Genomic DNA, 11,952 nt, shown 5'->3' with positions numbered 1-11,952 from the left:
GGAGGAGGAGGACGCGGGTGTCATGGCGGCGGCGGGGCTGCCGTGGCTGAGGGGCTGGTGGTCCCGCCGGCTGGTCGGGGCGGCCCGGGTCCCAGGGGGCGGCGGCGGCCCGCGCTGGCGGTCCGGCGGGGTGGGCGCCGTGGCGGCGGACAAGGGCCGCCCGGACCCGGTGCTGCGGCCCCAGGAGGACCCCGAGCCGGAGGACGTCAATCTCTACGAGAAGGTGAAGGAGGCCGGCGGGCGCCGGAAGTGGGGGGGGCGGGGGGACCGGCAGGAGCAGCAGGACCATCCATTCATTCATTCATTCATTCATTCATTCAATCGTATTTATTGAGCGCTTAATCTCTACGAGAAGGTGAAGGAGGCCGACGGGCGCCGGAAGTGGGCGGGGGGGGGGGACCGGCAGGAGGAGCAGCAGCAGCAGCAAGACCATTCATTCAGTCATTCATATTTATTGAGCGCTTACTGTGTGCGCACAGCACTGGGCTAAGCGCTTGGGAAGTCCAAGTTGGCAGCATATTCATTCATTCAATCGCATTTATTGAGCGCTGACTGTGTGCAGAGCACTGGACTAAGCGCTTGGGAAGTCCAAGTTGGCACCATATTCATTCATTCAGTCGTATTTATTGAGCGCTTAGAGCACTGGGCTAAGCGCTTGGGAAGTCCAAGTTGGCGACATATTCATTTATTCAATCGTATTTAGTGAGCGCTGACTGTGTGCAGAGCACTGGGCTAAGCGCTTGGGAAGTACAAGTTGGCAACATAGTCATTCAGTCAGTCGTATTTATTGAGCGCTTAGAACACTGGACTAAGCGCTTGGGAAGTCCAAGTTGGCGACATATTCATTTATTCAATCGTATTTAGTGAGCGCTGACTGTGTGCAGAGCACTGGGCTAAGCGCTTGGGAAGTACAAGTTGGTAACATAGTCATTCATTCAATCGTATTTATAGAGCCTTTACTGTGTGCAGAGCGCTGGACTAAGCGCTTGCGAAGTACAAGTTGGCAACATATTCATTCATTCAGTCGTATTTATTGAGCGCTTACTGTGTGCAGAGCACTGGACTAAGCGCTTGGGAAGTCCTAGTTGGCGACATATTCATTCATTCAATCGTATTTACTGAGCACCTACTATGTGCAGAGCACTGGACTAAGCGCTTGGGAAGTCCAAGTTGGTGACATATTCATTCAATCGTATTTATTGAGCGCTTCCCGTGTGCACAGCACTGGACTAAGCGCTTGGGAAGTCCAAGTTGGCACCATATTCATTCATTCAATCATATTTATTGAGCGCTTAGAGCACTGTACTAAGCGTTTGGGAAGTCCAAGTTGGCAACATATTCATTCAACCGTATTTATTGAGCAATTACTGTGTGCAGAGCACTGGACTAAGCGCTTGGGAAGTCCAAGTTGGCAACATATTCATTCATTCAATCATTTTTATTGAGCGCTTACTGTGTGCAGAGCACTGGACTAAGCGCTTGGGAAGTCCAAGTTGGCAATATATTCATTCATTCAATCGCATTTATTGAGCGCTTACTGTGTGCAGAGCACTGGACTAAGCGCTTGGGAAGTCCAAGTTGGCGGCATATTCATTCATTCAATCGCATTTATTGAGCTCTGACTGTGTGCAGAGCACTGGACCAAGCGCTTGGGAAGTCCAAGTTGGCAACATAGTCATTCATTCAATCATATTTATTGAGCGCTTAGAGCACTGTATTAAGCGCTTGGGAAGTCCAAGTTGGTGACATATTCATTCATTCAATCGAATTTATTGAGCGCTTACTGTGTGCACAGCACTGGACTAAGCGCTTGGGAAGTCCAAGTTGGCAACATATTCATTCATTCAATCGTATTTATTGAGCCCTTACTGTGTGCAGAGCACTGGACTAAGCGCTTGGGAAGTACAAGTTGGCAACATTCATTCACTCAGTCGTATTTATTGAGCAATTACTGTGTGCAGAGCACTGGACTAAGAGCTTGGGAAGTCCAAGTTAGCGACATATTCATTCATTCAATCGTATTTATTGAGCAATTACTCTGTGCAGAGCACTGGACTAAGCGCTTGGGAAGTCCAAGTTGGCGACATATTCGTTCATTCAATCGTATTGAGCAATTACTCTGTGCAGAGCACTGAACTAAGCGCTTGGGAAGTCCAAGTTGGCGACATATTCATTCAATCGTATTTCTTGAGTGCTGACTGTGTGCAGAGCACTGGACTAAGCGCTTGGGAAGTACAAGTTGGCGACATATTCATTCATTCAATCGTATTTATTGAGCGCTTACTGTGTGCAGAGCACTGGACTAAGCGCTTGGGAAGTCCAAGTTGGCAACATCTAGAGACGGTCCCTACCCAACAGCGGGCTCACAGTCTAGAAGGGGGAGACCGACCACAAAACAAACCATATGAACAAAATAAAATAAATAGAATAGTGTTTGGATGCAGAGCCGTCCGTGCACCCGGCCGCCTGCCCCGCAGCTAAGCTGGACCTTGGGCCTTTTTATGCCTGCGAAGTGCTGACTCCTGGAGGGGCCACTGACAGCCCTGACCCCAGAACCTGCCCGATCCGGATGCCACAGCTATATTTTGGACAGTTATAGCAATGGTATTTGTTATGCCATTGACAATGGCAGTGACAGCAATATATATAGCAGTGACAATATATGCAATATATAGTAATATATGGCGATATATATGTCGTATATGCATGACAATACATATGTCATATGTACATGACAATATATATGTTATATATACATGACAATATATAGCAGTGGCAATATGCATATGTCATATATACATGACAGTATATAGTGATGGCATTGACAGTATATAGCAATGACATTTGGCTCTCGCCCCAGCCGTTAGGCAAAGCCCGTATTGAATGCCAAGTTACGTAGGGCCGGGGCCGGCCGGAGCTCCAGCTGGGAATCTCCAGGAGACAGACAGCCCACCCTTGCCCAGGGCCTGGTGGTCTGCAGGGGGTTGGGGGGCGGGAGCCCTGCCTCACACGGCCGACACGCTTCATAAACCCAAGACTAATAATAATGGTAGTATTTCTTAATAATAATAATGATGATGATGGCATTTATTGAGCGCTTACTATGTGCAAAGCACCGTTCTATGCGCTGGGGAGGTTACAAGGTGATCAGGTTGTCCCATGTGGGGCTCACAGTCTTAATCCCCATTTTACAGATGAGGGAACTGAGCTGTTCTAAGCGCCAAGGGGTTACAGGGTCGTCAGGTTGTCCCACGTGGGGCTCACAGTCTTTATCCCCATTTTACAGATGAGGGAACTGAGGCCCAGAGAAGCAAAGCGGCTTGCCCGGTGTCACAAAGCTGACAAGCGGTGGAGCCGGGATTAGAATCCATGACCTCTGACTCCCAAGCCCAGGCTCTTTCCACTGAGCCATGCTGCTTGATGATGGTGGCGTTTGTTAAGCGCCTACTATGCGTTAAGCACTGAGGGGATACAGGGTCGTCAGGTCGTCTCACGTGGGGCTCACAGTCTTTGTCCCCATTTGACAGATGAGGAAGCTGAGGCCCGGAGAAGCGAAGCGACTTGCCCAGGGTCATAAAGCTAACAAGCAGCGGAGCCGGGATTAGAACCCATGACCTCTGACTCCCAAGCCCGGGCTGTTGCCACTGAGCCACGCTGCTTGATGATGGTGGCTTTTGTTAAGCGCTTACTATGGGTTAAGCACTGAGGGGATACAAGGTCATCAGGTTGTTCCACGTGGGGCTCACAGTCTCCATCCCCATTTTCCAGATGAGGTCACTGAGCCCAGTGAAGTGACTTGCCCAAAGTCACCCAGCTGACAAGTGGCAGAGTCGGGATTAGAACCCACGACTTCCGACTCCCAGGCCCGGGCTCTTGCCACTGAGCCACGCAGCTTCTCTTTATCACCACTGAGCTCCTGCAGGCGACTTCTTTTGCGGTATTTGTTGAGCAGTTACTCTATGCCAAGCGCCGGGGTAGATACAAGGTAATCAGGTTGTCCCACGTGGGGCTCGCGCTCTTCATCCCCATTTTACAGATGAGGTAACTGAGGCCCAGAAAAGTTAAATGGCTTTTCCAAGGTCACACAGCAGACAGGTGGTGGAGCTGGGATTAGAACCCACGTCCTCTGACTCCTAAAGCCGGGCTCTTTCCACTAAGCCACGCTGTTTCTGTCCATCCTTCCACCCTCCATCCTCGGGGTTTCTCCGGCCTCTAACTGGCCCCGGGAGCCTGTTCGGAATGGGTTGTTTTTCCTGGAGGGAGGCTCCCGATCTTCCTGGGGTTTTCAAGTTCCCGTGCTCTTGGCTAGATGTAAAGCAACCCAGGCAGTCTCCGGCCACCAAGAAGCCTGGTCAAAGAGGGACTTCAGACTGTAAGATCGTCGTGGGCAGAGAAGGTGCTTGGCTAGTGTTCTTTTGTACTATCCCTAGCGCTTAGTTCAGTGCTCTGCACACAGTAAATAATAATAATAATAATGATAATGGCATTTTTATTAAGCACTTACTATGTGCAAAGCACTGTTCTAAGCGCTGGGGAGGTTACAAGGTGATCAGTTTGTCCCACGGGGGGCTCTCCATCCCCCCCATCTTACCTCCTTCCCTTCCCCGCAGCACCTGTATGTATGTATATATGTTTGTACATATTTATTACTCTATTTTACTTGTACCTATCTATTCTATTTATTTTATTTTGTCAGTATGTTTGGTTTTGTTCTCCGTCTCCCCCTTTTAGACTGTGAGCCCACTGTTGGTAGGGACCGTCTCTATATGTTGCCAGCTTGTACTTCCCAAGCTCTGCACACAGTAAGCGCTCAATAAATACGATTGATTGATTGATTGACTAATCCCCATTTTACAGATGAGGGAACTGAGGCACAGAGAAGTGAAGTGACTTGCCCCCAAAGTCACACAGCTGGCAATCGGTGGAGCTGGGATTTGAACCCCTGACCTCTGACTCCAAAGCCCGGGCTCTTTCCACTGAGCCACGCTGCTTCTCCAACACTCAGTAAATACAGTCCGCTGACTTCCCAAGGACCAAGCTGATGCCCAGGGTGTGCACTGTTTCGGGCACTGTACTAAACCCTCAGGAGAGTAGCAAAGAACAAGTAATCATGATCCCTGCGCTCTAGAACTTTGCAGTCTAGGAGACAGACAGAAAAGTAGCTTACAGGTAGTAGGAAGATGGAAAAGGGGATGTGTGTAGTATGATGCCTAAGAGGTTGGCTGATCATCATCAATCGTATTTATTGAGCGCTTACTATGTGCAGAGCACTGTACTAAGCGCTTGGGAAGTGCAAATTGGGCTGATCCAGCCCCCATTGGAAAACAGGCTTCTTCCCACCCCTACCCCCCCGCCCCTTTTTGGGAAACTTGATCTGTGGCTGCTTCCTGAGTTCCTAAAATGTCAAAAGTTCCTGAGTTTGGATGGAGATGGGAGGGATGGGGGGCTCTCCCTCTCTTCTTCGGGTCCCACGCTCGCCACTGAATAGATTTCCCACTCCCAGGGGATAGGACGGGTTGGAAGATCCTGTAACCAAGGCCCTAGAAATCCTGTAATAATGGTACTTGTTGAGAACTGATTTTGTGCCGAGCACTGCTGTCAGCACTGGAGTACGTACGAGTTAATCAGGTTGGAAACGGTCCCTCTTCCACGTGGGGCTCACGGTTCACGTAGGAGGGAGAACAGGCGGAGAGAAGTTGTTACTTGTCCAAGGTCACACAGCAGACACGTGGTGGAGCTGGGATTAGACCCCAGGGGGTCTTCTGACACTCAGGCCCGTGCTCTTTCCATTAGGCCACACTGCTTCTCCGAGCCTCTGGGCAAGGAAGGCAGAAGCCTGGGGGAATCTGTCTTGGGGCCACCCTCCCGAGCCAGTGGCTGACGTCGTTACGATCCCCTATGGGACCCCATGAAGGGGCGAGGAGCCGGTGCTGGAATCTCTTTCTTCCCCTCGACTCGTCCCTCTTCCTGGCGGCTATTTCGGCTTCCCTTCCTACCTAGAGAAGCAGCACGGCTCAGTGGAAAGAGCCCGGGCTTTGGAGTCAGAGGTCATGGGTTCAAATCCCGGCTCCACCAATTGCCAGCTGGGTGACTTTGGGCAATTCACTTCGCTTCTCTGCCTCAGTGACCTCATCTGTCAAATGGGGGTGAAGACCGGGAGCCCCCCGTGGGACAACCTGATCACCTTGTAACCTCCCCAGCGCTTAGAACAGTGCTTTGCACATAGTATGCGCTTAATAAGTGCTATCATTATTATTATTATTACCCTGGGTCCTGCCCCCTGAGACTGGAAGGCAGTGATGACCGTTTCCACCCTACCCCATTCTCCCTTCCCTCTCCTCTAGCAGTGAAGTGGGTAGCGAGAACGAGTATTTTCACGTGCTCCCAGTTCTCTGACCCCCGGCTTCGTGGGCCTTTTTCTTGGGCAGTGTGGTTTAGTGGAGAGAGCACAGGTCTTGGAGTAAGGAGGACCCGAGTTCTAATCCCGGCCCTACCGCTTGCCTGCTGTAGGACCTTGAGCAAGTCACTTCACTTGTGTGCCTCGGTTACCTCATCTGTACAAAGGGGATTAAGACTGTGAGCCTGAGGTGGGACAGGGACAGTGTCTAACCCGATTACCTTGTATCTACCCCAAGGGCTTAATACTGTGCATGGCACACAGTGAGCGCTTAACAAATACCACTATTATTATTCTCATCCCCTTCTTCATCTGTTAAATCTGCCACTCAGTTTTCCTAAGTTGCACTTTCTCATTGCCCCTTTCTTGTTTATGATGTCACAACAGCCAGAAAGAGGCTTTAGGCTTTCATACTTTCTATGACCATCCTCCTCGGCCCCCGCCCCGTGCCTGGGTAGGGCTGTACATTTGGGACGCTTCCCCTTTCTTTTCTCCCCATGGGCAGGGGCTGGGGAAGGCAGCAGCGAGGCTGGGGAGGATAGGAGTGTCAGACAAAGTGACCCCCCTTATCCCGGGGCTTGGACTCCAGGTGTTGTCCTGTGGGGCTTCTGCCTGCTGGGGTCTGATTGGAAACCGTTGGTACCCCAGCCCCACTTGGACACATGCTCCTCCATCTGATTGTTCCCAAAACAGGGCCAGGGTTGGTTGTGGGGGCCGGGGATGGGGGGTGCTTGCTTCAGCTATGCAAGGCTAGGTGGACAGAGCCCTGCGTGGATGAGTGGATACTCTATTTAGCCCCCATGCCCATCTGTCACCTGCAAACCATTCACCTGTTCCAGCAAAAAAACCAAGCTTAAACCACCACCACCTTGCTGTGAATGCTGTGAATGGGTAAACTGTGGACAGCTCGGGGCGGGGGGCGGCGGGCCGGAGCCGGGCCGGGACGAGAGGGAGCGGTGACCTTGGGGTGAGCCAAAGACAGGTATCGCTTACCCTGGACACGTGGCAGTGGCTACTCCGCAGTTAATAGTAATAATTGTATCTGTTAAGTGCTTATTACGTGTGGGGCACTGTACTAAGCACTGGGGTAGATACAAGCAACGCGGGTTGGACGCGGTCCAGCCACTCACTCATTCGCTCCCCCATTCATGCTGCATGATAGAATTGACCCTCCCCTGCCCCACACCTGCCTCCTCATGTGTGCTCCCCGTTCCCGGGGGCTAACAGTCTCGCGGGCGGTGTCGCCGGAGGTGAGCGAGTGAGCTGGGGAAGTCCTGGGCCAGTTGTCCGCTTCGGAAGATACCTCAGGCTACCCCAGCTCTTAGGGAGGAAGGGATGTGCAGGCTAGGGAGCTCCCTCCCTCATCTGAGCCTGCACCCCGTTCCCTCAGAACCCCGACTCCCACGGCTTTCACGTGGACCCTGTCATGGACCTGTGGAACATGCGTCTTGTCTTCTTCTGTGGAGTCTCCATCACCCTGGTTCTGGGCTCGGTCTTCGTTGCCTATCTGCCTGACTATCGGTGAGCAGGGCCCCGGCCCCCTCTCCCCCTCCGCTCCCCGGGACCCCAGCCCGCCCCGGTTGCCGCCCTCCCCCGGCCCTGCCCTGAGGCCCTGGGGAGGTGCGGGGAAGCTTGCTCAAGTAAGAGTCCGGCGCCCAGCGCTCCCTCCCTGTCGTATTTTTGGAGAGGCGGGTGGGAGGCTTCCGCCAGACGCCCTTTCCAACTGCAAGAAGGCCCGCATTTTGTGACGGGAACGCACAAGTCCGTGGGGTGCGGCAGGACTGGGGGAGAAGGCCCTGGGCCCAGCAGGGCTGCCGCTCCCCCGCCTCCCTGCAGGAGCGTTGACGTGGGAATGTGCCCGAAATAGCTCTTTGGGAATGTAGGGCAGAGCTGTGGGGGGCGGGAGCGGAGCCGGGCGGCTAGCGCCGTGGCTGTTTCCATGCGAGGCTCCCTTCCCTGTCCCTCGGACTGCCCTCCCCCTCTGTGCAGCCCGCCCCTGCCCGCCGGCCACGTCCCCTCCGGGGGTCGTCCCCTCGCCCTCCTCCGCCGTCAGCTCTGTCCACAGCCCCTCCCTCCCATCTCTGGGGGTGGCCGCTGAGCTCCCCCGACTCAAAACGCCCCCCGACCTCCCGTCCCGTTGGCCCTCGCGGCAGGAAGACCGCCCGGCTAGACCCAGGCCGCCCGGGGCCCCGGAGGTGGGTCCGCTCCCCGGCCCGCAGCCCCCCCACCCCTGACCCTCTGTCCCCCCGCGTGGCGGGCGCTGCAGGATGCGGGAGTGGGCGCGGCGGGAAGCGGAGCGCCAGGTGAAGGAGCGCGAGGCGAAGGGCCTGCCCCTCATAGTCTCCAACTACTTCGACCCCAGCAAGATCGTGTTGCCTGATGACGACGACTGAGCCCGACTCCTTGTCCCCCCCTTCCCCCAATAAAATGATTCACTCTCACGCTCCGGCTCCGAAGGCTCTTTTCCCGGGAGGGGATGGCGGCGGGGTGGGGGCAGCCCCCTCCTCCGTCCCCCCGGAGCCGTCCGATCCCTCCTGAGGGAGGGCCGGCCCGAGGGAGGTCCCCTCCCCGACCACCCCAAGTCGCCGGAGGGGAATGTGGGGGTCTGGGCATTGGCAGGATGGCTCTCCCAGCTGTGAGACCCCCAGCTGAGACCCCACCCCTCCTACTCAAAGGCTGAGACCTCATCCCGCCTCCTCCCTGCCAAAAGCGCAGGATCAGACTCCTGGGCTGAGCAGTTAATAATTGATGCCCGTGTGCCCTTTAGCAGCGGCCAGAGCCCCGTGGGGGTCTTTGTGTGCGGTGCCAGCCGCCGCCGCTGGCCTCACGGCCCCCGGACCCCCGCCACCGGCCCGAAGACCCCCAACCCCCACCGGGTCCGTCCAACCCAGCGAAGACGGAGGAGCGGAAGGCGGTTCGTGACCGGTGGAGTGGCCCCAACTTCTCCCTCGCTTTGCCCCCAGTCAGGCCCGTGGGGGCCCGTGAAGGGAGGCCAGTTGTCCGCCCCCCGACCCTGCAGGAGAGCCAGGGGGAGGAGATGATAATAATAATGATGGCATTTATTAAGTGCTGGAGAGGTTCCAAGGTCCTCAGGTTGGCCCACGGCGGGGTCACACTCTTCATCCCCATTTTCCAGAGGAGGGAACTGAGGCCCAGAGAAGTGACATGCCCATAGACACCCAGCTAAGTGGCAGAGCTGGGATTTGAACCCACGACCTCTGACTCCAAAGCCCGGGCTCTTTCCACTGAGCCACGCTGCTTCGGGATGGGTCGGGGGGGGAGAGTCTCCGTCCCGTCCTGGCCCGGGGCGAACCAACCCGAGCCCAGACTGTGAGCCCGTTGTTGGGTAGGAACTGTCTCTATATGTTGCCAACTTCCTCTCCCCCTCCCCATCGCCCCCGCCTTACCTCCTTCCCCTCCCCACAGCACCTGGATATATATGTTTGTACGGATTTATTACTCTATTTTATTTTGGTAATATGTCTTGTTTTGTTGTCTGTCTCCCCCGTCTAGACTGTGAACCCGCTGTTGGGTCGGGACCGTCTCTAGATGTTGCCAACTTGTCCTTCCCAAGCCCTTAGTCCAGTGCTCTGCACACAGTAAGCGCTCAATAAATCCGATTGAATGAATGAATGAACTTGTACTTCCCAAGCGCTTAGCCCAGTGCTGTGCACACAATAAGTGGGAAGCAGCATGGCTCAGCGGAGAGAGCCCAGGCTTTGGAGTCAGAGGTCATGGGTTCAAATCCCCGCTCCGCCACTTGTCCTCTGGGTGACTTTGGGCAAGTCTAGAAGACTGTGGGGTAGGGACCGTCCCTATATGTTGCCAACTTGTACTTCCCAAACGCTTAGTCCAGTGCTCTGCACACAGTAAGCGCTCAATAAATACGATTGAATGAATGAATGAAGTCACTTCTCTGGGCCTCAGTTACCTCAACTGTAAAATGGGGATGAAGACTGGGAATCCCCCGTGGGACAACCTGATCACCTTGTAACCTCCCCAGCAATTAGAACAGTGCTTTGCACATAGTAAGTGCTTAATAAATGCCATCATTGTTATTATTATTATTCTCTGGGCCTCAGTTACCTCAACTGTAAAATGGGGATGAAGACAGGGAGCCCCCTGTGGGACAACCTGATCACCTTGTAACCTCCCCGGCGCTTAGAACAGTGCTTTGCCCATAGTGAGCGCTTAATATATGCCATCATTGTTATTATTATTCTGTGGGCCTCAGTTACCTCAACTGTAAAATGGGGATGAAGACAGGGGGCCCTTATGGCATTTATTAAGTGCTTACTATGTGCAAAGCACTGTTCTAAACACTGGGGAGGTTACAAGGTGATCAGGTTGTCCCACGGGGGGGGGCTCACAATCTTAATCCCCATTTTCCAGGTGAGGCCCAGAGAAGTGAAGTGATTTGCCCAAAGTCCCCCAGCTGACAAGTGGTGGAGCTGGGATTGGAACCCATGGCCTCTGACTCCAAAGCCCGGGCTCTTTCCACTGAGCCATGCTGCTTCTCCACCTTGTCGCCTTGTCGCCTTGTCACCTCCCCAGCAATTAGAACGGTGCTTTGCACGTAGTAAGCGCTTAATAAATGCCATTTAAAGAAATAAATAGGGCTGTGAGCCCACTGTTGGGTAGGGACCGTCTCTATATGTTGCCAACTTGTACTTCCCAAGAGCTTAGTACAGTGATCAAGGCCCTACTGAGCGCTCGCCTCCTCCAGGAGGCCTTCCCAGACTGAGCCCCTTCCTTCCTCTCCCCCTCGTCCCCCTCTCCATCCCCCCCATCTTACCTCCTTCCCTTCCCCACAGCACCTGTATCTATGTATATCATCATCAATCGTATTTATTGAGCGCTTACTATGTGCAGAGCACTGTACTAAGCGCTTGGGTAGAACAAATTGGCGACATATAGAGACACCCCCTACCCAACAGTGGGCTCACAGTCTAAAAGGGGGAGACAGAGAACAAAACCAAACATACTAACAAAATAAAATAAATAGAATAGATATGTACAAGTAAAATAAATAAATAAATAGAGTAATAAATCTGTACAAACATATGTACATATATACAGGTGCTGTGGGGAAGGGAAGGAGGTGTATGTGTATATGTGTATATGTATATGTGTTTGTACATATTTATTACTCTACTTATTTTACTTGTACATATCTATTCTATTTATTTTATTTTGTTAGTATGTTTGGTTTTGTTCTCTGTCTCCCCCTTTTAGACTGTGAGCCCGCTGTTGGGTAGGGACTGTCCCTAGATGTTGCCAACTTGGGCTTCCCAAGCGCTTAGTCAATCAATCAATCAATCAATCGTATTTATTGAGCGCTTACTATGTGCAGAGCACTGGACTAAGCGCTTGGGAAGTACAAATTGGCAACATATAGTCCAGTGCTCAGCACACAGTAAGCGCTCAATCAATGCGATTGATTGATTGATTGATAGATTGATTGAATGAGTGGTCCCGGGCCGCCCCTCCCACGTCGTGCGGGCGGGAGGCGCCCCCTGGTGGCCCCGCGGCCGCACTGCGCCTTCGGCTCCCGC

General features: G+C 53.5%; 1 protein-coding gene across 1 annotated transcript; it reads left to right on the top strand.

Moving 5' to 3' along the window:
* NDUFB11 (NADH:ubiquinone oxidoreductase subunit B11) lies at nt 1–8,839 on the top strand. The gene is made up of 3 exons (XM_038748568.1): nt 1–223; nt 7,788–7,918; nt 8,664–8,839. Exons 1-3 carry the CDS (start codon nt 23–25, stop codon nt 8,788–8,790), a joined length of 459 nt encoding a protein of 152 aa, XP_038604496.1. The 5' UTR covers nt 1–22; the 3' UTR covers nt 8,791–8,839.
* The last annotated feature ends 3,113 nt before the right edge of the window (nt 8,840–11,952 follow it).

This window comes from Tachyglossus aculeatus, chromosome 6, assembly GCF_015852505.1.
Source record: "Tachyglossus aculeatus isolate mTacAcu1 chromosome 6, mTacAcu1.pri, whole genome shotgun sequence".
NCBI lineage: Eukaryota > Metazoa > Chordata > Mammalia > Monotremata > Tachyglossidae > Tachyglossus > Tachyglossus aculeatus.
The sequence above is the reverse complement of the archived record's forward strand: the minus strand, read 5'-3'. Positions and strand labels throughout refer to the sequence as shown.